Here is a 27,219-nt window from a genome sequence, read left to right on the forward strand (position 1 = left end):
CTTAATTTATCTAATAATATACAACCAGTGTAATTCTTGTACCCACTACACAGGTAGAGTAAATTAAATGTACTTAACGATTTTCATTAATTCATTTCGACTTAGACATCCTTGTTCACTAAATAAGAAAAGTATGTCGGTTAATAGGTAAGGTGCATTAGGGCACAGAATAAATAATAGTACTAGGTACAGAAGACTCACTCTCTAACAAAACGCGTCTGTCACGATCAACACAGATATGGCCGCTAGGTGGCGACAGCGCCACGCGCGGCTTATGGCAAACCCCAAAATTGCGGCCGAACGGATGGACTTTTTAGCTATCTGTAGCAAAGCGACGAAATCGCGGAGTGAGCCACGCCTGATTAGGGTTACTTGAGAAACGAGATCATTTTGAGAATCGTTAATAGGTACATAATTACTAAACTATAAGCACTGCAGAATTTGGCAACACTTATTAAGTGCTTAGTTTTAGCTTAGCTTTAGCTTAAAGCTACTGCAAGGCTTACCAAAGACATCTTGCCTGCTGTTGCTAAGCAATTTAAGAAAGTACCTACTTCTAGTTTAGTAAATATTTGCAATTATCAAAAATTATCCCTATTCCGAAGTTACCCCAATACTATGCTTTTATAGGGTAATTCGCCAGCAACTGACCGCCCTAAACTAAAAATGAATTCTATTCACCTATAAACAGAATTCATTTTAGTAAGGTTTCAATGACTGGCCACCTTTTACTATAATTAATTCTATTTATAGGTGAATAGAATTCATTTTTGGTGTGGGGTGGTCAATAACTAAAAGTGGCCAGTTACTGGCGAATCACCTATGTTTTTTTTCATTTTGATACTAAAATAGCTAATTGAAAACAATCGTTTTATTCGACTATAAGAAAACATTAACTGTCTCAGATAACTTATAAAATAAGGCGTTATTAATGTTTAAATGCTAAACGCCAAAAGCAAATAGAAGTCACTCAAGGATGGTTCCGTACAATCGTACAACTATCATAAGTTCATAACATTCTCATTCGACAATCATCAAATTATAAAATTGCAGTGTAATGGCGTCAGCGAACAAACATTGCTAGCCAATAACTGAATGTAATTTTCTAAAGTGGCCAGTTACTGGCAAATTACCCCAATCTACCTTTTATGAAATTTATAAATCAAAATAAAAAATTATATGTAGGCACTAATTTAAAATATTAAAACGTTTACAACTTTATCAATGTACTCTTATTAGTATTACAGTTGTATTAGGCAACCAACAAGTTTAATAGAGTCTGTGCGGAAAGAGAAGATTCGTAGAATACATTGGATCCCATACATTTTACGACTCTTCTCTTTCCGCAGAGGCTCTAATAAAGTTAGACCAAGAAAAGTCTGCAGCCGATTTGATGGCCCACGCAGTGTGTGTTATTTTAAACGTCAAGCTTCTATGAAAAAATGTCATATAAATAACACACACTACGTGGGCTATCAAATCCGCTGCATATTTTTCTTGGTCTAACTCTATGTACTTATGTAAACAAGAAGAAAACAGTGCCAGTTGTACTATTAATGTTTTATAATATCTATTAAGTATTTAAATTTTAAAAAAGTAACTAATGGAAATAAATTATTTTGTCCCCACTGGGCTAGGCACGTAACAAGTACTTGTCATGGTATATTACAAAAATAACAGTTAATTGTTCATCGAATGAAATGATAATTGATACGATAGAATGCTAAGAATTCTCCTGTCATATAAGGCCTGATTCGAATTCAATCTGCCAAATTGAAAACCCTATTAATGGTACTGAAGCTAGCTGAATCAAGATTTGTTTTTCCATAATTTATTGAAAATTTGTTTAAAAATTGTTATTTATAAGTAAATTCATCATTTTCCATTTCTTCCCGCTCCTGTCGTTAGTTTTGTTGTATGCCCTCCATCATACATCCGACAGTGTTTTTTGACAGTTTCTTAGTTTGAGTCCTATCAAGAACAATGTTTATTTTGAAATATTATATTGCATATAGTTTTTGTTGTTTTAACGAACTAATTCCTTGGACACTCCACTCCATACCGTTCAATAGGTCAATACTGTGGGACTTTGTTGAATCAAGTTTTTTGGTCCGATTTCGAGGGTACTGGCTTAAGCATGCTGATTGCCTCATAAACATCGTGGATCATCTCCAAATATTATCAAAGTAATATTGGAAATCCGCATTATTAAACTAAAGCTGCGAACCGTTTCTTTTAGTGATGTTGGTGTTGATTTCTCTGTCGAAAAGTAACCAATGCCCGGTAACTGACACCACATCGACGAAATTCCTGATACGCCAGATATTTGAAGATATGTCTAGATCCTCATTGTTTCATGGATATTGCAATGAAATTACCTTTCAGTATTGGTATAATATTAGGTAACAGGTTATGTTGGAAATTAGTTATGTGCAAGTTTCTTCCATACTTATCAAGTTTTTGACAGCAATTTGGCGCCTAATTAAAAAGACGGCGGCGTTTATTTGATTTTTTTGATCATCATAGAATTGATAAAAAAAAATTTTTTTGGTATAATAATTTTGTGATTCTGATAATTATAATGTCGTAGTGTATATATAAAGTAAGCTAGAAAATATCCAAGAAAAATCACTCTGAATTTGTCAAATTTGTTTCGAATCAGGCCTTATGTATGATACCCAGGTGTCCTAAAATAATCCAATCCATAAATATTTTCTCACATTTTTATTACAGTTGTTCAAATGTTTTATCGGAATATCCTTATGCAGCCCTGTGCCATTATTGGCCATGTAGAAACTCCTATATGTATAAACATTGAGTACTTTCGGCTACAAAATATTATTAACATGCGCCAGATAGCCATTTACTATTTGTACAAAAAAATAATATGCTAACTTACAAAAAATACTGTTGCGAAGGTTTGTATTGTAACATAATATATGTACACAATGTGTGTAGGAAGAAAACATATCTATTACCTATATATTTTTAATGGAGCATAATGTTATGATATCCAAGTCTTTGAAGAGATTCAGCGTAAATCACATTTCAGTGAACACTTCGGGCCACTTGCACCATTCGCTAACCCGAGGTTAACCGGTAAAAAAATGGAATTACCATGGTTACCAGTACAATTTGACACTAGGATAACGGTTTAACCGATTAACCCCGGATTAGTGGAATGGTGCAAGTGGGCCTTATATATACTATCTTTAAATAAATGGAGAGCTTGAAGTTACAAATGTTACAATACATATAGTTATTAGTCAATATGTATAGTATTCATTAGGTGTGCAGATCTGCGGCTATTGGTAGTACAGTCAGCCAAGAAAGTGGTTTACCACTCGAAAAGTGATAGACCACTTTCTTGGCTGACCGTACAACATTTCGTAACCATCTAAATGCAAGTATAGTCACTAATGACTAGGCTTAACTGCGTTATGAGTTGTTACAGGATTTTATATAAGAATTATGAGATGTTTGCAGCCATAAGGTACCACATTGTCGGGTGTTAAAAGTTGCTAGGTTGATTTAAAATTGAAGCCTTATTACAGTAACGGGGTTTTCCGCAGATGGTCTAGAACGCAAAGTGTTGTTTTGCCTAAATCGCAATTAGTCTACTTAGCAAACGGTCTAGAACGCAAAATGCCCACTTTTTATATCACTACATTTTACATAGGTAGGTTAGGTTCGTTAGGTATCTTCAAATGGCCGAAGGCCAAACAGCAAAGAATAGCTTCCGCGGGGCTCCGTCGACATCGCTCTAAAGTTAAAATAATTCGGGCATTTTGCGTTCTAGACCTTTTGCGATGTAGACTAATTGCGATTTAAGTAAAACGACACACTAGTCATTTTGCGTTCTAGACCATCTGCGGATAACCCCAGTAAAGGGGCCCACTGATTAACAGTCCGCCGGACGGTATCGGTCTGTCACTTGTTCGGAACTGTCAAAATTTTGTTCTAACTCACAGGCCGATACCGTCCGCCGGACTGTTAATCAGTGGGCCCCTTAACGCTCTATGAACAGGCGACAAATATGCAAGGTACACATTTTGTTTACAGGCACGTTTAATTTTAAGTTTTGTAACTGGCATAAGTATATGGAAGTTAGTTAATGCCCGAGCGTCAATATTCATACAAAACTTTTCAAAAATGTTAACAGCTCCAATTGTTACATCTTTTACAATTATATACTACCATTATTCAGTGCAAATCAAATTAAATATGTAGGTAGTTTATTAGCACAACGCTTGTATAGGTGTCATAATTATTTATATATATTTTTTATACATATGTAAAATAATTAAATTATTTTTAGATATTTGAGAATTTTAATGCGTATTATAATCAAGTAGGTTAGTTAGAAACTGCTTGAAATCTATGAACAGCATACGTTATACATACATATAGAAACTTTTGCGATACATTGCAATTACGCTCAACTATGTCATAAGTGTTTGTACGGAAATTAATCCATGCAAACAAGCATCTTGTAAAAACCGCAGATCGTTTTTGTTTCACGTGACTTACTTTAATTTAAATGGTAGCCCCCGCGATTCGCTATGTGAATTATCTACTTACGTATTTTTCAGTATTGGAGAGATACCTCGATAATTTCGCAATATATGTACTTATAAACGAGCCAAACAGCGTTCCGAATTTCCTCAAGTAGAAATAAGCGTACCAAGGTACTTCATATTACACTATAATCAAATAAGTATAGATTAATATGTTTGTTTCTATATAAATATCTGTACACCAGTATAGCCATATTAATAATCCTCAGGATCTAACTAACGTGCGAACTCAATCATTCACTAAACAGCTATTAAAGGAAATTATTGCTTATCACATTGCTTTTTACAAAATAAACGCATCGAACATTTTGAACCTGTACATCTATGACACACATTTTTTTTTAATTATCTTCTCGCAATCACCAAGACAGAATAATTATGTACATTTCAATTTGAACTTTGTATAATAAGATTAATTAGAGACTTTAAGCGATAATAAATAGGTAAAAGTCAGATACCAGTATTTATTATTATTATTTTTGGTAGGACTTGAAAATCTGCATTACCTACATATGTACATACGTTAATTTTGCTCTAAATTAAGGCTTCTTAAATCATTATAAACCACTTGGTTGGTTCATAGATCTTTTTAGGGTTCCGTACCCAAAGGGTAAAACGGGACCCTATTACTAAGACTTCGCTGTCCGTCCGTCCGTCCGTCCGTCCGTCCTTCCGTCTGTCTGTCACCAGGCTATATCTCACGAACCGTGATAGCTAGACAGTTGAAATTTTCACAGATGATGTATTTCTGTTGCCGCTATAACAACAAATATTAAAAACAGAATAAAATAAAGATTTAAGTGGGGCTCCCATACAGCAAACGTGATTTTTGACCAAAGTTAAGCAACGTCGGGCGTGGTCAGTACTTGGATGGGTGACCGTTTTCTTTTTGCATTTTTTCCGTTTTTTTTTATGCTTTATGGTACGGAACCCTTCGTGCGCGAGTCCGACTCGCACTTGCCTGGTTTTTTTACATTTAGTGTTATGTAAACACTGCACTTGACCACAATTCTAATTGTGAGCGCAATTTTCTTACAAATAAAGCAATATGACAGTATTTCTAACAACGTGTGACTTAATTTGAACTGTATTTACTACATCTTAAATATATTAACACCTTTGTATATACACAAATAAATTTAAATACGCGATCATGAAATTGACTGAGTGTTCCTAAACTTGCTATCAGTTCAGATGAGCGTCACCACGCGAATACAACAATAGGGTAGTTTTACTTATTGAAATTTATATCATAATATTATTTAAGTATAGGACAGGAAAAGAGAAATGAAAATGGCAATGAAGAAATAAATTTTGAATAATTAAAAACTACCGCCTCATCCAAAGTTGTCACTTGAATCTCTATATTAATAAAAATAATACAACTCCGTATTTAAACGCAACATTTCATTAAAAAATTACAATTATGGCGTCTCACATTGTAGCCATTTGGAATGAGCTGTTTGGAAGGTTTTGTGGAAATTTACTCTACTTGCCTAACTTTTTATTGCTTTCAGGCAATTGGCAGCACATAGACAATTAATTCTTACATGAAACAGACTCTATCCAAAGTATTGATGACGTGACGTTACAGTTGCTACTCGATTCATAAACTGACATACTTTCATAATCATTCGGCTTCAATCAAATTACACACAATGACAAAATAATACTTTACAAAGATCAGATTCAGGGATGGGAAGAGATTCTAATTTACTATATTTATATTGCGTTGATTGATCATTCCTCTCCAATAAAAACCTAAGTTCAGATCAATATACCTAAACACTAGTGGCTTACTTTAAATCGTACAAGTCAGAATGCGTATCTATGTACCGTTGCGTTATAATTCTTCCGGAGTCGACGACAGGCGTCAAAAGCTCTTCGGACGGCACTTGTATCCTGATTCTGTTATCGGATGGCATATTACTGGCTCCGTTGCTCGCATAGAAACCGAGCGAGAGCGGTTTGTGGTGTTCTTCGGAGTAAGGTTTGTACTTGGAGGGTGAGATCGGGTGAAGGTGGGAAGGGCTAGCCGCGAGTGGATTGTAGGTGACGTGTATACGCACTACGTCGTCCGAGAGCGGAGAGGTGGAGGGCGGGTGCGGCGTGGCGCGCGGCGTCGAGTGCGTCGTCGACGGCGCCCGCTGGATGCTCAGCCCGCAAATACCGGACCTGGAAAAGCCACCGCCATTATTTAACACGTGAAATAAATCTTCGTAAGATTTAGTTCATTGATATATTTTCAAAAATTTATGTAAAAAATTATGTTGCCTACAGTTGGCGACCTGGGCAATGAAAATATCACACAGTACTGTGCATTGCATATCTCGCAGCACTCAATGGTTGATCGATAAATGATCGTACTGTGCATTCCATGCTGTACCTATATATCTAAAATGATAGATGTGTTTTAAATTCCTAGATGTGTTTTTAATTTATTTGTTTGCTGTTACCGTAAGCGCAGAATAGATTATAGTGGGCACTTTTGTACAAGAAGCCCTACTACCATTTATAGTATCTAACTGGAACACTCAATGCGATTATGACATAAATAAAAACAAGTACTTACTCGATACTAGGCTAAAGGGGCCCACTGATTAACAGTCCGCGGACGGTATCGGCCTGACAGTTGTTCGGAACTGTCAAAATTTTGTTCTAACTGACAGGCCGATACCGTCCAATGTCATGTTAATCAGTGGGCCCCTTAACGGTATGGTGCCATCTTTTCAAGTGATGGCACCATACCTTTGGCCTACTCTCGAGTCGTTGGCGATACTTATTGATATTTAACAAATTGAACACATGTCAGTGAAAGAATATGGATCAAAGTCAAATGGCGTTCTCAAAGTTTTAATCATTTGTCTCGAAAGATGGCAGTAAAAGTAACACTACATAATTTACTTAATTTACTTTGACAATATTCTCCAGTGTAAATTCTCTTTGGCATTTTTTGGTACGGAATCCTAAAACAGAGCTTAATGTATTATTCTGCTTATAATATATACATAACGGTGTTACACCGCATACGCCCACCAGCCCACCACGGCCATATTCATTCTGTCACATAAGGCTGCGTTTCCAACAGAGATGTGCGAGGATGTGTTTCTTAAGATAAGCAAAACGCAGCTAGTGCTTGATGGATTTATGTTTTCCACCGTAACACTAAATTACCTATGTGTAAATTACCTAAACGCAACTGATAGGTAAGCAAATATATTTAAACAATTTACAAATCATATCAACAAACGGTGGGAAACAAAAAGAAGGAACTCCTCTACGGCGCACTCGCAGGAATTATATTAGGAATTAAATTAAATAATTAAAAAAGAGTTTACACTGTGCGCCGTAGTGTGGTGCCGGCTTAGCAAGTGGCGCGCCTTACATGGCTTGCCACGGTTTTACATTCATTTAATTGTATAGTCTATATTAATTGAATTGAATTTTTGAGTTTGGTACATATTACAACGAAAGTACCTACCGAACTAAAAATAAAGAAGCCTGTGTTCTGTTATATTTTTCCAAGATACTTTTAAGGTTCCTTCACACAGGCGCGTTTTCCGGGCGGGGCGTGAGCATTTTATATGTAGAAGCGGCGCGCCCCGCTCACGCGCCGCCCGGAAAACGCGCCCGTGTGACGGAGGCTTTATACGAGTATGGCACCGTGGCAACCAGAATTGGGTCGCGTACATCTACAAAGACATCTCACCCATCTGACCCAGTGCCGTCGTCGCTGGCGTTGCTGTGCGTGTCGAGCGAGTTGTCGGGCGCGTGCGAGCGGCCGCTCGAGAACACGCTGAGGTCCGCCGTGCTGGTCACCGACGTGTCGGCCAGCGAGCGCCGCGACCCGAGCGCCGACACCGAGTCGTCGCACCGCGCGCCGCCCGCCACGCCGCTGTGCTCTGTCACAATACCCACGTCATGTACGAGTGTACACCCAACTCACACTACCAACTCTATTAATGTAGCTATTAATGATACCGCTTCACAATTCACCACGTTAACTCTCTGATTATACCTTAACGTTTTAATTAGTTGCTGGTGCTGCTGTGTCACAATTCAGCAGAATCCGCAGTTAATTCAATCAGTATTGTACAATTAATCATAACTGTTTAGTTTGACGGCAAGTTTAGAGTCAAATAATGTACAGTGAAAGGCTTAAACTTAAAATGCAATGTACACCCAGCTGCCAGCGTATAGATAACTAAATTACATACTGCACAAAACCATTGTTGTCAGTTTTATATAGTATTAAACAAAATTAAGGCGGCCAGCAAAACGTCATCTCTCACAGGGTCGTATGTTGCATACATATTATTATTTACCTATACACTGGCGCCTTTTTCACTGAATTGTCAATATTAGGTGATAATTGTCACTGCGGTGAAACAGGGCCCACGTTGTATAAAACTTGCTCAAAGACACAAGTAGATGCCTATTAGGAGTACCGTAAGAGATGGAACATACCTCGGTTTCATTTTAGTTAAAACTGTCGACTGAGAGTTAACATGTTAAGATTGCAAAGCTGTATAATCGATGCACCAAATTACATGCAAAATGAAATGTAAATAAAAACTTACCTCAAATTGTTTACAAACACACACATTCTCAAGCAAACCAAACTGTGCCGATGCACATGCATTAAGTAATGAGTGTAATGAAAATCTCTGCTCATACTTTGCTCCTCAAACTGACGGAAAACACATTAGATAACATTATGAAATATATTTATTGTATACATTATTTACAATAACGTTACAAATTTATGTAGTTGTGCTTTCTAGTCTTCCGTTTTTTTCTTCTAAATAGGTAACTGGGTGATTTGGCGGGAAAAGGGTTGGTTGTGCCTAGCACAGGGGAGGATGGGTCGAGGTGGATGTCGACGGAGGCCAGGGAGGTGCGGAGGGGGACGGCTTGCGAGCTCTCTGGGGGACAAAAGCACTTCCAGTCAATACTAAACAACTACTCGTTCTATAACTTATCATACTGACATTAAACAGTTTGGTCGGTGACATTCATATTGTGAACGTGGCACAAAATTAAATAATACCTAACTATAATTAAGTCTCGCCTAAATGCACTTGGATAGCAGAAAGCACATTTAATGTTTAAAAAGTTAACGCCTTATATAAAATAAGGTACATAACAATAAGCGTCAAATTAAGTGTGGGCTTACAACAAATGTATGTGATATCTAATACAGTTTGTAATACCTATCACGTACCACTTAATTTTATGATACTGTAATGTGTTTATTTTTTATTTATTTATTTGTATTCCTCAGATCACCACCGGCGGCAAAACTAAAAATAAAACAAATGCATGAAATTTACTCTAGTAAACGTGTTTAATTTTCATCGAGCGCTGCATAATGGTCCCATATGGCCATAACTCGAGGAGCAAATATTCATACAATGTATATACATATCAATTACAATATATTTATTTTATTTATGGTTGACTATATCGCTTCGCTTCTTGAAGCCGATGATTTTCATTTCTTACTAAAGTTACTTAAAAATAAATTAAATAAAACATAATTATTATTGCTACAATTGAATGCGTATTAAGAATGGATGATAGGGGTGGGTTTATGTAAAACGATCAGTGGACAGTGACGGCACTCAGTGTGAGCAGAGATTTAACACCACAAACAGAGCAAACGATATCTTTTATCATTAGGTAATACAAAGGTTGGTTGTGAAGTTTGTAAAAAGAAAACATTGTTTAAAGTGCTTAGGAAATAACGAAGTACGAGCGTGATAAAAAGATTATGCGAAAATAGCGTTATGAAGTTAGCACAACAATGCAAAATCAAGATATGAGGAGTGCGGGCAGGCGCGGTTGGGGCTCCCTAAGATTTAACTCTCAATATTACCACACGGAGCTCAAAGTTACAATCTCCTCATATCTTAAACAGCGTGTTAAATGCGGACTGTAAGCGTTAATAACAACATAAACCCACCGCCGTACCACCAAATATTACTTTGCTAGTGCATACATCTTAACGCATCATTCGTATGTTACTAAAGTTATGAGGTAAGTACTAATATTTGTATACTTGTTTGCAAACGAATCCATCGTACGAGAACATGCAAAATACGATTCTGAACCCAACTGAACAGTAGAAAACCTATAATTTCTAAATAAAACAGCCAAATCATTATATTCTTCATATTTTTAAACGTAAAAGAGAAGACTTTATGTTTAATTGTATAATATACGTTTGTATACTGATTAATGTGCCCTAAAAAGCAATACTTTCCACGTCAATTTGTTAACAAAATAAAAAAAAGGAATAACATAGGGGCTGTCCATAAATTACGTCATCGATTTTTGTGTTTCATGTTAATATCCAGAGAGGAAAATGGGGACTACATTTGTATTTTTACTTGTATATGTGGTTTCGGGGTGGTCTTCCACATTCCTCTTAACGCAGCATACCTGTTTCTAACAACCCATATTATACATAAATACAAATGTTTTAAATACATTTTCAATGTAATAAGTACTTGTTTTGATTGTCAATAAACATAACCTCTAATTTTTACTTGAAAACTGCGGTTGGATCTAGTCGCGAGTACAGTTCTATTATTACTACATGTTAACAATTACTTGTTTAAAAACTATATTTACTGAAATTTGGGCATCATACACATTCGAAATTCTTGTTTGGGCGACTATTTTGCCATTAATTTTTGCAGTTTTATCTGCATCTAAAACATGGCCCGGCTGAAATCATTTTGAGGCCTTTCATGGTATTCTGGCAACGCTGGAGGTCTTTTTTTATCGGAAGAAAGCCGTATTTTATTATTTTTAACATTTATTCTCGTATTTTTCCATTTGAAACATCTGTTGTGATCGTTTGACAGAATAGTCTTAACGTTTAATCATTTAATCCGCACAGTCTCGCTTTAGTCGGCTCAGTGCTGCCCCCTCTAGTTAATGCACGTTCCCTATTTAAGATCGTTTTTTTAATCGCTTGCTACATCACAATCGATAAATAATGCCGATGGATTTGTATTGTACTTACAGCAACTCGTATAAATATGCAACCGAGGCTAATGAGAATAGATAACACAATACGTCACGTTCATGCATGATCCATGATAGGCGAATCTGACGATGAGAAAAAAATAGCAACCTATAATACAGTCATTATATGTTTTCAGACAAACAAATTAATATAGTTTTCAAACCTGTGTGACGTGATACGTCTAGGTGTACTGTTTAAAATGCACCACTCTCCCCCCCCCCCCCCTCCACCTGACGCTCGACCCCCCCCCCCCACATTGAAATGTGTCCCCGTTGGTAGTTTTTTGGCATTCTCACGAAAACCATAATAGATATCAAAAAAGTGTCAAGGACAGAATTAATCCTCATTAAATTTAGAACAAAAATGGTCTTATGTGTTTTATTATAAGTTGGACGGTATTCAAGCTATAAGTACTTGTATAACCTTAAAATAACAAAATAACCATACTAGTATGACGAAATGCAGAATATCTTCAAAACGGCTAGACCGATTTTAATAAAATATACCTAAAAAATCACCGCAGTGAAGCCAGCTATCAAACAAAAGAAACTACATCAAAATCGGTTCATCCGTTTCGGCGTTACGAAGTCACAGGTAAACACAGAAATACAAATTTTTTTCAACTGCACCCAATAATTTTGTAAACCGATTAATTTTGATCAATTATTTTAATGGGATCATGTCCCTTGAAGTTTTAGCTTTACGAAAAGTTAAAAAACATGGAAAACGGCCCAGTATTTTTCAAATTATCGGCATTTTCCCGATTTGTGAGTGGTTTCGTGTTATCACGCGCACGAGTTGCCCTTGACCCCTATAAAACGGGGGGTAGGGGAGGGGTTGTTATCAGTCACTTATCAGAAGTTGACCGGTACACATATCCGCATATTTTCCCGTAAAGAAGACCTGTGAAAAATGGAAACCACTGAAGCTGAAGTCCGCCAAGTCGTCCAGCTCAGCTCCTGCAAGAGGGGCGTAGCCAACGTTCAGTAGCTGCCACGCTGAATTTAAGTCAATCTACAGTTTGCAGAGTTTACCAGAGGTTCCAACGGACTGGATCCTTTACTTCAAGACCAAGAAGCGGCCGCAAAAAGTGTACATCAGAGAGGGACGACCGCTTCATTGTCACAACATCTCTCCGAGATCGACACCTGACAAGCGTTGCCATCCAGCAGCGTCTGCGTGAGATACGAGGAGTGGCTGCCAGTGAGTGGACAATAAGAAGAAGACTTAAGAAAGCGAACTTGACACCCAGGAGGCCTGCAACGGGGCCCAGATTGCTGGCGCGACACCGCACAGCCCGAAGAGAGTTTGCAGAAAATCATATGGACTGGACCATTGAGCAATGGACCCCAGTTCTCTTCTCGGACGTGTGCAGAATATGCTTGAATGGATGTGACCGAAGAGGAAGAGTCTACAGAAGGCCAGAAGAACGGTTCGCCCAATGTTGCTTCTCCGAAAGGGTCGCCGTCTTGCAGGAGCTGAGCTGGACGACTTGGCGGACTTCAGCTTCAGTGGTTTCCATTTTTCACAGGTCTTCTTTACGGGAAAATATGCGGATATGTGTACCGGTCAACTTCTGATAAGTAACTGATAACAACCCCTCCCCTACCCCCGTTTTATAGGGGTCAAGGGCAACTCGTGCGCGTGATAACACGAAACCACTCACAAATCGGGAAAATGCCGATAATTTGAAAAATACTGGGCCGTTTTCCATGTTTTTTAACTTTTCGTAAAGCTAAAACTTCAAGGGACATGATCCCATTAAAATAATTGATCAAAATTAATCGGTTTACAAAATTATTGGGTGCAGTTGAAAAAAATTTGTATTTCTGTGTTTACCTGTGACTTCGTAACGCCGAAACGGATGAACCGATTTTGATGTAGTTTCTTTTGTTTGATAGCTGGCTTCACTGCGGTGATTTTTTAGGTATATTTTATTAAAATCGGTCTAGCCGTTTTGAAGATATTCTGCATTTCGTCATACTAGTATGGTTATTTTGTTATTTTAAGGTTATACAAGTACTTATAGCTTGAATACCGTCCAACTTATAATAAAACACATAAGACCATTTTTGTTCTAAAGGGTCTAGCCGTGTTTGTATGGGGCATCGGCCCCAGAAGCCAAATTGATTGCCGTTTTGCCAATTTATTAGGCCAGATATAAGATGCTATTTCACCAAAAAAATAACCCTAAAATGCTGCAGGTTTTTGAAAAAATTAAAAAAAAAGGAAATTGGTTTTCATTTTTTTTTATCTAAACTACCGAACCGATTTTTTTGTAACTTATACACATTATGTAAGTAATCTAGATAAATTATTAAAAAAAAATGGAGTTTCAAATATTCTTATAACTAGTAATATTTTCACTTTTAATTTTTCAAAAATTTTTTTTTTATATTTCCGAAATAGGGACACCCACCAATTTTGGGTATTTTATGTATAAATTAATGTTCTATAACATATATTTTTTTCAAAAATATTCATTTGGCTCAACAGGGTAAAAATACCGTATGTATGTATGTAATGTATGAACAGACACAACCGGGAGAACTCCCGGTCCCATATCGACCACCGCGCCGCTCTGTACGAATTTGAATTTCGAACGTAACAAATTGCTAAAATGGACTATATTATTATTGGCTGTATGCGGCTTGCTTGTCTTCGCGTCACGAAATTAAAAAATAAAAAGGCGGGAAACGCGGCTCACTAAAAAGTTCCGTTTTAATATGAGCTGCGTTGATATTGATCTTGCAATGGAAAAAAACCGGGCAAGTGCGAGTCGGACTCGCGCACGAAGGGTTCCGTACCATAATGCAAAAAAAAACAAAAAAAAGCAAAAAAAAAAACGGTCACCCATCCAAGTACTGACCCCTCCCGACGTTGCTTAACTTTGGTCGAAAATCACGTTTGTTGTATGGGAGCCCCATTTAAATCTTTATTTTATTCTGTTTTTAGTATTTGTTGTTATAGCGGCAACAGAAATACATCATCTGTGAAAATTTCAACTGTCTAGCTATCACGGTTCGTGAGATACAGCCTGGTGACAGACGGACGGACGGACGGACGGACGGCCGGACGGACAGCGAAGTCTTAGTAATAGGGTCCCGTTTTACCCTTTGGGTACGGAACCCTAAAAAGGAGATTATACACAAAATATTTTCAAAATCTCCAAGATCGTTACATTACTAAAGTCGCACCAAACAAAGTCTGCAGCGGATTTGATAGCCCACGCAGTGTAAGTGTTAAGTGTACGTCATAATTTCATAGAAGTTTGACGTTTAAAATGACACTTGCACTGCGTGGGCTATCAACATCGCTGCAGACTTTTTACGGTCTAACTATACGTTCTTAGCAATATCTGCAAACGGGTTCGAGAATATGCGATTGATTATATAGAAAAAAGCCCGCTGTCCTTAGAGGAAAACGTAAGCTCTTATAGGATCACTCGTGCGTCTGTCTGTCTGTTCGTCTGTCACAGCCTATTTTCTCGGAAACTACTGGACCAATTAAGTCGTAATTTGGTACACATATGTAAATTCGTGACCCAAAGATGGGATATTTTTATATAATTTTAAAATACATAGGTTCGAAGTTATTTAAGAAAATCGCGAAAAAATGACCATTCCCCCCCTTTAATTCCGAAACTACTGAGTCTAAAATTTTGAAAAAAATACTCACAATAGTTATTTAAAGGTTGAACACGCCAAAACTGGGGCACACAAAATGTAGTACAAAATTATAATAAAAGTGAAAAAGTATATTATGTTTTACACATTTAATAGCATATTTAACGCTGTTTAAAATAACATTCCATATTTTAGATTTGGTCTACACAGTAAGCCATTTTTCTAACTTTCCTACGTACACGGCTCATAAGACTTTGCACCATGTTAATAGAACACTGTCTTGACGCCCATGTCCACATCTTTTGTAGTTCAGGGACCGATTTTACTCCGCCGCCTTTCTTTTTTAAAATTCCCTTCATAATACTCCAGTACTCTTCAACGGGCCGCAGTTCCGGACTATTTGGGGGGTTGCACACTTTTGGTACCACCACGATCCCATTTGCAGCATACCATTCCATCACTGGTTTTGAGTAGTGGCAACTGGCTAAATCTGGCCAAAACAAAGGTGGTGAGTCATGCTTTCTTATGAAAGGTAGCAAACGTTTCTGCAAACACTCTTTTCTATAAATATCGCCGTTTATTGTCCCGGTAGTAATAAACGGCCGACTTCTTTTCCCACAGCTACATATTGCTTGCCAAAGCAGGTACTTTTTTGGAAATTTCGAACGTTTTTTTAATTTACACTCTTCAGGGGCGTCTACTCTACTTAGGCTGGTATAGAACTCTTGCCCAGGAATTTGTTTAAAGTCACCTTTTATGTATGTTTCGTCGTCCATGACGACGCATGCAAATTTGGTTATGAAATTCTCATAAAGTTTTCGAGACCGTTTCTTCGCGGATGAGTTCTGTTTCGAGTCTCGATCTGGTGCTGCCTGGGCCTTATAACTCCTTAGGCCAGCCCTACGTTTCACTTTTTGAACATAGGACTGAGACATTTTAACTTTTTTAGCAACATCGCGAGACGAAATCTTAGGATTTGAGGCAAACATGTTCACCACCTTCTCGTCCTTTTTTTTATTCTTGACACCCTGCAAGCCTCCACTTCCTGGCTTCCGATCTATTGTTAGGTGCTTACGGAACTTTTTTAATACGCGACAAACCGTAGATTGAGGACATTTCAGTCGTTTCGCGATATCTCTGTAGCTCAGTAATGAATTTTCTACGTATTCGTGCAAAATTCGCTCGCGTTGTTGATGTTGTTTGCTCGACATTTTGACAACGAATAAACATAATTTTAAAAAACTTGATAACATTATAGGCCAGTGTCTTGTGACCAAGTAGGTGCCATAAAAGTTTGTATATCTCTATTATTTGCATAGCAATAGTCGATTGTACATGCCCCAGTTTTGGCGTGTTCAACCTTTACCTCTAGATGACAGGAAAACCTATTAAAAATGTGCAGTCAAGCGTGAGTCGGACTTATGTACGGAACCCTAGAAACGCGAGTCCTAATCGCACTTGGCCGGTTTTTTAATTTCGTGACGCGACGACAACCAAGCCGCATACAGCCAATAATAATAATATTATTATTATTGGCTGTATGCGGCTATTATAGACTATATTATAGTCCATTTTAGCAATTTGTTACGTTCGAAATTCAAATTCGTACAGAGCGGCGCGGTGGTCGATATGGGACCGGGAGTTCTCCCGGTTGTGTCTGTTCATACATTACATAAATACATACGGTATTTTTACCCTGTTGAGCCAAATGAATATTTTTGAAAAAAATATATGTTATAGAAAATTAATTTATACATAAAATACCCAAAATTGGTGGGTGTCCCTATTTCGGAAATATAAAAAAAAAATTTTGAAAAATTAAAAGTGAAAATATTACTAGTTATAAGAATATTTGAAACTCCATTTTTTTTTAAATAATTCATCTAGATTACTTACATAATGTGTATAAGTTACAAAAAAATCGGTTCGGTAGTTTAGATAAAAAAAAATGAAAACCAATTTTCTTTTTTTTTAATTTTCTCAAAAACCTGCAGCATTTTAGGGTTATTTTTTTGGTGAAATAGCATCTTACATCTGGCCTAATAAATTGGCAAAACGGCAATCAATTTGGCTTCTGGGGCCGATGCCCCATACAAACACGGCTAGACCCTTTAATGAGGATTAATTCTGTCCTTGACACTTTTTTGATATCTATTATAGTTTTCGTGAGAATGCCAAAAAACTACCAACGGGGACACATTTCAAGGTGGGGGGGGGGGTCGAGCGTCAGGTGGAGGGGGGGGAGAGTGGTGAATTTTAAACAGTACACCTAGATGTATCACGTCACACAGGTTTGAAAACTATATTAATTTGTTTCATTTTCCCATACATTGATTACATAGAATAACTCAATTACTAGTCTGACCTACATGCAGGGCCCAGTTTTATAAAGTAACATGTTACAAGTTTACAGGCGTTTACTCGCAACACTTGCTCCGTTTTTTACAATTTGCGTTTTATAAAAGTACTGTGTTAGAATTTTACAGGTTACAGGTACAATAGTTTGTAGCGCAACCATAGACGAAAATATGGGAGTTTAATAGTTTTAAACTCATAATCGAACAAGCGTTTTATAAAAATATTGTAAATTACAAGTGTAGATTGGTACACTTGTAACAAAAACGGACATACGTCTTGAGTCCTGTAACAGCACAACAGCAGCTACTTGTACTTAGTGTCTCTGATCCGCTCTTTCGCTCGTAATTCTTAATTTTAATTAAAATTATTCGTTTTCTGAGAGATTTTAAACTTTACTCTTTATTGTTAGGCGCCAACGCCAAAGATTGCGCCAGGGCATGCATACTTTTCCATGCACTAAACTTATGAGTTTTTGTTAATGTATCTGAAATATATAGGACATAAAGTGACAATATGTTTGATATTGATTTTATTGATGATTCGTTTTATTTTATCTACTAGGAAACGGAAAGGGATTGGTGCCGATATTTGTCTTTGATTTATTAGCATTCGTCTCTTTATTTAATGCACTATATTCACATTATGGTAAAGTATACTATTCATAATTTTCGATACACAGTGTACTTATCTTTGAGCCGCTACCGAAACGATACATTTTAATGTAATGTGAAACAGTATTTATTTACTTATTAGGTAAATATTTCATTAAATCTAACTTAATCTGAATCTGAAAACGGCCCGAAAAGTATATCCTTCGCATCGAACACCGCTCTCAACCACTCGATTTTTCCTTCATTTCTTCATTCCTTCAATTCATATTTAACAGCAAACAATAACACAGCATTTAGTAGAGCACCATTGTCATACGTTTTTTTTTAAATAGTGATGTCCTTCACACATGTAGATTTCACATGTAATCGAGATAGACCGTGGTTCTTTACAACTGTAATTATCTATGTGTATTTATAAAACACCTGTAGCCGTTCACAGTGCATTACAGGTGCCTGTAGCCTGTACTCTTGTAACCTGTAACTTGTAACTTTATAAAACTGGGCCCAGGTGGGGCTCAATGCATAAAGTTAATAACTTAATATTTTTCAGCAGAGTTTCGAAGAGATATAAAAATAGGAAAAACCGTGCCCCCGAGATCAACAGGCATACTAGATACGGCGCCACATTTTTTTGTGGTAACTGAATTGCTACAAGTCATTTTGTGGCAACCAGATTTACCGTATAGTATAGGTACGGGGACGTGCAGCGACATCTATACCTCTTGCGTCGAATGATGATGCCTATAACGGTTTCTTTAAGACTTTTGGTTGGTCTTAATTTATAAATTATTGAAAAATGGTTTTAATTTATTTAGAAAATTAAAGACTAGATATATCTTGTCACTATTGAGTTCTCGATTGATGTGGGAGCTATGTACCTACAGCAATAAATTACAGTGTTAAGTTATCCGCGATAATATGAATGTAATGTTGGCCGTTTTATTTTAAAATTATTTAATTCAAGCTTACTCAAACAAAACAAATATTGCCTGTTTTAATAACCCGTGCAGTAACCTGGAACTCTGTAACTTTGACTCTGCATTTAAAAAATGTGATACCCACTAAGGTTTTTTTTTCGGACCAGCGAAACTATCGCATTATGTACTTTCAATGTATACGATGCTGTTACCTATCCTTGTTTCGTACAATAAAATGTTTATTATTTACTATCTACAGTACGAATAGCACGTGTAAACAAGCACTTTCGATTAATATAATTTGATGTCACTTAGACAGATTGCCTGAAATCCTTTAGCTTAATTAACACAAAACTACCTTTTACTTGCATTCGTAATGCAGATATATTTGCAACTGAATTCGTTAGGTCACCGCTCGCATAGGGATACGTGTTAATTTTACAAGATTTAGTTTAATTAGTATTTAATAAGTGTCTACGATCATTATTTAAATAACCTATTAACTTTAATGAAATTACATTTAAAGGTGGTTTTTCATATGACTTTTAAAAATCAACGTTTAGTAATAATACCTAATAGACTAAATTTCCAATTTATCTTTTCTAGAATTTAACAATTTTCTCCCGCCTTAGTATAAACAACATTAATAACGTCACAAATATGCAAATAACACAGCTACTTATTAGATTTCACTTTTACAACTACAAGTTTAGAGCTTGTAAAATCAAAGAGCACCATGCATAACAAGTACTACAAGTTACAAATACAGCTATTAACTATAGTTCGTTTTTTTTAGCATTAGAAAGAACTTGCAAGAAGGTAAGCGATCTTGACACGTCTTTTAATTGAAATACGCTTTTTAAAAATCAGTAACTATTACTTATGAAAGCAGAAGAATATAAATGATCGTATTAGATTCATAATTTTTACATATTTGACGTGACTTATTTTTTAAACGTGTTTTTCAATAAAAAGACACATCAAGATTGTTTACCTTATTTCTAATGCTAAAAAAAACGAAGTATAGTCGTATCGGTAATACTCTATTCATATAGTAATTCTTTTGTGTAAAATGGAAATAAATTCGAGACAACATTGTGACCTTTTTATTACATATAGTCCCTGTCATGACCACAAAATATTGCGTGTCTTATATACGTTTACTTTACACTTGCTATGTAGCACTAAATAATAACTGAGCTACGCTGATGGTAGAGTCGCCATGTCAGTTGAGATTATAACTCCACATGCTTAGATAAAACTATTTCATATGTTTATTTACTCGCTTTTACAGTAAAGACAATGTAATTTGAACTCAACAGGGTCATCTAATTTACAACAACTCGCCTAATAAATAATAAATACTTTTAATTGAAAGCGCATCTTAAAATGGGGAAATACAAGAATCTTTTGTTGACAAATAATACAGACTTTCAGCGACGAATTGATAGGGTAGGGGAATTACACGTCGAGCGGGCAACGAAAATAATGTCAGGTTATAGAATTTGCTGACATTGGATTAGTTATGCTTTGTTACTTATTACTCACTCAATGTCCTTTTATTCACATTTTTATTAGGCGCCATATATGAAAGCAATTAAAAAATGGACGTAATCGGAGGAATGTATTTTTGCAAGCGCTGATATAGTTAGCTCTTATAATTTTAAATGCTTTTGGACCGGAAATGGTAGAAAATAAAAAAATATATACATAAATTCAGGACATACACCGTGTAACATGAGGAAACCGAATAATTTTAACCACGCATTTCTGAGGTCAAAAGAAGTACAAAAATGTAAAATGAGTTTAGGTCAATTTCGCCAAAAAAGATTTTTTTATTTCACGTTTTAAATTTTTTGAATGTATTTGTACATAAAAAATAAATGTTATTGGTAAACATGTCACTTAAAATTGATTTTTACATTTTTTTTTCGTAGAACCTACTTTTTGCAAAGTGTTACTTGTCACTTTTTGACATCTATCAATAAGAATATTTAGACTACGTCCCATAGCAGCAACATCACCATCAAAAAGGCCTTTTACACTATGTAACAATAAAAACTTGTTTTTTTTTTTAATTAATAATATCTCTGAAACTAGGCGAATTTCAAAAAAGTTTATAGGACATTTTTGTCTCTAAATATGATCAGGAATACGCTGTTAAAATTATTCGGTTTACTCATGTTACACCGTGTATAGTAGAACTATTTCAAATGTTAGAACATTCTATAACCAGGCATTATTTTCGCTATCGGCCTGGTGTGTAATGCCCCTACAGTCACTACCAAACCAACCTGACATAAAAAGTCAAACAAAACATCTAGTAGGTTTTATAGCGACAAGCATGCAGTGCACTTTAGTTTCTATAATCTAAATATGTAAATTAAAATTAAAACGAATGATTGTTGGTAGTGCCAGTACCTATGCCATTCGATCTTCATCATAATAAAATTAGAACTTTGTAACTAATTTTTATCTAATTCTGGCAAGTATTTACTAAAGATATCTAATCCATATTTCGATGAATCGTGGTTATTTTCTTTTGACTCTTTTTCATTTGCTGTTCATAGTCGCTATTTTAATATATTCATAAGTCAATGTAACACTCGGGCAAGTTTCTCTTTTTTACCAATTTGGCGATTGCCGTCTGAAACTTACAATCCTCCGTGCATTTCCGTCTCGGCAGACAGGCACTGACTAAGGATTGTCAGTGTCAACAGACAATTCTTAAGATGGTCAAATTGTGTTGGTAAAAACTCGAGTCTTGGGAATCCACAATTTTAAGACTTGACCAGGTTTATAAGACTACAGTCTCCCTGACGGTGGAGTAATTATTATAGGACTCGAGTCCTTGTTTCAGAAATACTCTACAAAGGAGACAACTTACAACTCAAGTCTCAAAGTATTTTAGGTAAGTGTGTCAAATCAAATTCTTTAAATTAATACGCGAAAGATCCGAATTTTTACCGACTGGGTGAAATCGAGGGCACGTCATCGAAAGCAGGACAAGTATCCGTACGCGCATCACAGTCTTACAGATGCGTAAAGTGATCAGAGCCTAAGCTCTCCAGGGAGGAGGTGCTCGAGCAGTACGGAGAATTCTCCAAATTACCTGACACGGTGTCGCTTTGCGACACGCGGAGGTCCTGCAGCTCCAGCGCGGCTTTCTCGCGTCTGCAACAACATTAAGTCCAGCTTTAATTTCCTACCAATAATAGGCAGCAGTACCAGCAGGTACTGACAGCCCATCAGTAAGCTGCTTCGAAACCGGATGGACCCCAAGTCTGTGATACTAAGAGTTCCTCAGAAAATTGTATATACGTACCAAACATACTTTGTTTACTAATACTAAAGGAAGTTAAACATCAGAATACTCGCCTAAGGTCTAGTTTTTCTTTCTAATTGAAACGTCAGCCTTCGACAAAAACTATTCTTTAGCATGCAACCGGACAAGTACTAAGATGAGGAGCAGAGGTAACTATACGAATAAAGTTTCCAAAGAAGTCTTGTAAATAAATTGAAGGCCATTGTTTGCGTATCTGCTTCTGTTACAAATTTTACTATCAACGACGTAAATAGAGCATAAAGCATATTACATATTACACTTTACTGCAATTATAGAACATATACGTCACCATTGACACCCCGTTGGGATCATACACTTTTTAGGAGGTACTTAGGTATAGGTATATGACTCTAATGAACAGTGCTATCAATACCATCGTGACAAGATGCAAAAGTGTGCGGTTTAGGTTACGGACATGGTGTTATTATTATTGAATTTGAGATATTTAATCTGACGCCTTGTTACTTCACTAAATACATACTTGAAATAGTAATAACTAATAAGTGTAGATAACAGACTTGAACCCTCTAGCCGGTCCCATTTGAATTCAGAAATAGCATAATCCTGATGTAGGTACCTACAGGTTTAGAGTGTAATTCATGCATCTGTGCTCATGACTCGCATTACCACCTTACGAGTATACGAGCGCCTCAGTGCTTCTACTACTAGTAGAAGGTCGTTGCGGGAATTGAATATGTACCTTAATATCACAGTGGCTCTGGCTTGTTTCTCGGTATCGGAGAAGGTGTCGGCGCGCTGCCCGATCTTGGACTTGTCGTCGGGCTCCACGAACACGCCGAGCGGCCGCTGCGGCAGCTCGCTGGGCGGCGGCGGACCCGGGTAGTCCAACTTGGCTCGCCGGAGCTCCTCCATCGAACGTTCTAGATTTACTATCACAATATCATCCTCGAAACCAAAGTCTTTATGTAGTTTTACCTGCAAAAAACAATATTTAATTACCACTTGACTAAACTACCAAGTAATTTATTTAAATTCAAAAATAAAAGTAAATACAGACCTGAATATAATTAACAATAAGATCCATATCATTCAATTTCATTATAGCTTTTTTATGAAGCTTGAGTATCGTATACGCCATGGCAGTGACCACTCTCTCGCCGTCGAGAAGATATATATCCCACACTCGCAAACACAAACTGAAGGGCACACGCTCCACAAAACATACAAAGAACCACTTGAGTGAATATAGTATTGCATCCAACCCATACTTATCAAAATGCTGTTTTAACTTGGGCATAAACTTTGTGAGTATCTTATCATGATGGCCTAAAAATCGCGTCAGCTTGGGAAATCCTTCGATATAGAGTCCGTGCATGTTGTACCTGTTGTCTGAGAGCAGGGTGGCCAGCGCCCAGAAGGCGTCCTCCTCGTCCATGTACATGAGCAGCACGCCGGCCAGCCCCGACATGCCCTGGCAGTACCCCACCTCCGAGTTGTACATGCTGTACGCGCACAGTACGTTGAACAGCGAACATTGCTTTTCTGAATACCTCTCTCTGTAGAATTGGTGTTCTCTAAATTGACGATTTACATCAGAGTCTATCTGCCTCACTTCTGTAGACCATTGTTTAGCTAGCTTCAACATTTCCTGATATTTACCAAGTTTCTCTGCTTTTATTCGATTGATGTCAAGTAATTTGCACCATATTCGCGGTCGTAACGAGAGTGGCAGGCCTTTGTATGTACGCTTGTGTAGTTTTTCTTTGGTTGATGGCGAGTCCCAGTTTTTTAACATTTTTACCCATTTCTTTTCTCTTTCGACTTCGATGTTGATTTTTTGCGGCGCCGTTTTTTGAGGCAACCGCTCGTCGTGGATAAATCCATATCTGGAAATGTTTGCATTCGTAATCAAACTAAGGATAATGCAAATAAAATAATCAATGGGCGGGATATTATCATTTCATGACTAACAGTGTATTTAACGTCGACGGGACAATGGATATTAGGCAAGTATTAGTCACTATCCCGCGACAAAGTGTGTCACCGCCAATTAATGGCCAGTTCATAATGCTATCCATCCACGATCTACCTACATATTATTTGACCTAACTCATTTTATTACATTATAATTTATAACGCAGTGACAAAAATAATTATAATTTACGTAAGGCTGAATACACATTTTCATATTTATTATTTCTATCTACTATAGATATTCGCATTGCTATCACTAAATAAGGCATTGTAGTTAATCATAACATTACAATATGTAAATATGGTTCAATAGTATGAATTCGAATAAAAAAAGTACCTAAATATGTATAAATATTTAGTAACATTCGCAAAAGCAGATTAACTAAGTACATTTTTAGCCATGAGCATCCTCTCCTAATATGTAGTAGCATATTTTATCGTTCAGTTACACCAAATGGCAATAAGTGTGGCAACTCGTTCATTGTATTAACATCCTTATTACATCCGTCATAATGTTCATAAACAGATTTAGTTAACCTCATCTTTTATCTACAACTCTACTACTTTTATCGACAAGTTACCTTTCAATGTTTCAGTTAAATCAACAAATGAAGGATATAACTTCAACATTTTTAAACAGTAGAAAATGGACTATTATGCTAAAAAAGATCTCGTCAGGTTTTCTAGATCTAGCGAATGCAATTTTCGAAAGGAACATTTATATTTCATAATTACAATGTGCAGGGCGGGTGCATTGTGTGAACAATTCGCAAATGGCACACTAGCCCCCAAATCTGAATGCATCTTCAAGTATAGTTTATACAATCCTGCAGCTGTTTGAAGTTGCCGACTTGGATCACAATAGATCAGGGGTGGTTGCAGTGATACATAGGCTATTGAGCCTTAAATAACCCCTAACAAGAAGAAGAAGAAGGAGAAGAAGACGAAGAAGAAGCCTCGGTCCACTGACACCGCTTCAAAGGATCACTGACTACCTGCCACCAAGCATTAAGTGTTCTTTTAATGGCATGGATGATAGTGTAGACTTGTAGAGGGCATGTTGGGCAGTCCCCACCAGTCATTGTCTACCATCACCTGCATCCATGAGTTATAGGATTCTGGGCACACATCAAAGGGTATTGCGGGGTGGTTGTTACTACAGGCAATAGTCAATGATCTTGCCGATGATAGATGATGATCCTATCAATGATCATCGCTGATAGTGTAGAGGAGGCATAACACAGACACATTTTCATTTAGGGGTAACCACATTGCGCTGCATAGCTTTTAACTAATAGACTAATACAGTGGTGGGCAAACTTACTTCATGAGGGGCCAAAACTTGAAGGAATTTCAGAGGGCCAGATTTACAGCAAAAATGTATTATTATTATATTGATGGCCATATTATTCATTTTTTTAAATGACAAGCAACTAATACTCATTGAGATAATTATAACAACCCAAAACACAATCTGTTTGCATTGTTTTATCACAGAGCAGTTCCCAAATATGAGTTTTTTTAAAGTAGTGCCGATATGTAGGTATACAAAATTTCAACTGATGCAGAATTTAGATTGTAATTTTGTGGTAATAGCTAAAATGTTTAATTCTGATTAAGATCCAAAACTTCAATATATGTATCACATCTGCTATTTCCTGACACTACTACTATATTGTCAATAGATTCCATCCGACTGAGAAGACAAACTACATTAGCATAACAAAAAATCAGGTGAGATCTAGAAGATGTAAGTATTATAAAGAAAAATTAATAATTGATGTAGACATTCAGTTAGCTGCGAAAATATTTGAACTCCCTTACATAGGAGTTTTTGTGAGGGGGGTCACCTATTTCTGCTGTTTACTGTATGTATCACCAAGCATAATTTTATCATTCATTTAATTTCACATTACCATAGGTTTTTTCCTGTTTTATACTTAACAACTATTACCTGTTGACATACCAATATGTTCATTCCAATCGATAACCACTAATATCATCAAATAAAATTAAGATTCTTATGATGAAAGAAGAGATAAATAACTATTTGTAGATGTTGTCATCACAATCTTTTTCATTGGACTTGAATTTATTCAATAATTCCACCTGAGATGAATGCATTGGCCTAAACAATAACACTGAAATGATGTCATATGAAAAAGTTTTAGGCAGTAGCACTATGCATGCATTTAGTGAAACAAGTTACCAAATGGTTAATTAATATCATACCTTTTTAAGTTCATAAACAGTTCAGTTGTCCCAAAATTTCGTATCCCAATACTTCTCTTCACTATTACTGTACTAAACTCACCTATCAGTTTTATGGTATGTCTCATATTCTGGATCCTCCCAAGGGTCTATCTGTCCGGCGAGGTTCTCCCGACCCCTCTCGTACCGTTGAAAGATACGCTCCCGCTCCTCGGCAGCTCGAGCCAACAATGATTCCTTATTCATAACACGGCCTGACTGTGCCACATACCGAAACACCTATTCTACCGCCAATATTGCTATCTGACCTACAACTATTCACATTTAAACCGGAATATAAATCAACCATCACCCATTCCGCCTCCTTAACATCACGACTAGTAACTTCCCATTCGACACGATACTACATTATGTGACGTATGTCATCTTTACTTCCTTTTCAAAAATGTAAGAACATTACAATTTAATTTTAGCGTTTCCGTCTATAATCAAAATAATGTTAGTTGCACATTTCACGGAAACTATCGAAACACGATTTGTTCGCCTTGACGCCCTTTTTTTAATTATGTTGGAACTGGTGGTTGGGCTGGTTGGTTGGCAAT

General features: G+C 36.7%; 1 protein-coding gene across 2 annotated transcripts; it reads right to left on the reverse strand.

Moving 5' to 3' along the window:
- Positions 1-1,545: 1,545 nt before the first annotated feature.
- Positions 1,546-27,219, reverse strand: LOC134679031 (USP6 N-terminal-like protein). Of its 2 annotated transcripts, none has more exons than XM_063537834.1 (6): positions 26,721-27,219; positions 23,490-24,318; positions 23,172-23,407; positions 22,238-22,299; positions 8,296-8,479; positions 1,546-6,752 (listed from the first exon to the last, which is right to left on the reverse strand). In XM_063537834.1, the coding sequence occupies exons 1-6, from the start codon at positions 26,861-26,863 to the stop codon at positions 6,374-6,376; spliced, it is 1,833 nt and encodes a 610-aa protein (XP_063393904.1). In that variant the 5' UTR covers positions 26,864-27,219; the 3' UTR covers positions 1,546-6,373. The 2 variants fall into 2 exon arrangements, with proteins under 2 accessions (XP_063393904.1, XP_063393903.1); XM_063537833.1 differs by having other exon boundaries at positions 8,287-8,479; positions 26,721-27,216.

The sequence above is a fragment of the Cydia fagiglandana genome, chromosome Z, assembly GCF_963556715.1.
Source record: "Cydia fagiglandana chromosome Z, ilCydFagi1.1, whole genome shotgun sequence".
NCBI lineage: Eukaryota > Metazoa > Arthropoda > Insecta > Lepidoptera > Tortricidae > Cydia > Cydia fagiglandana.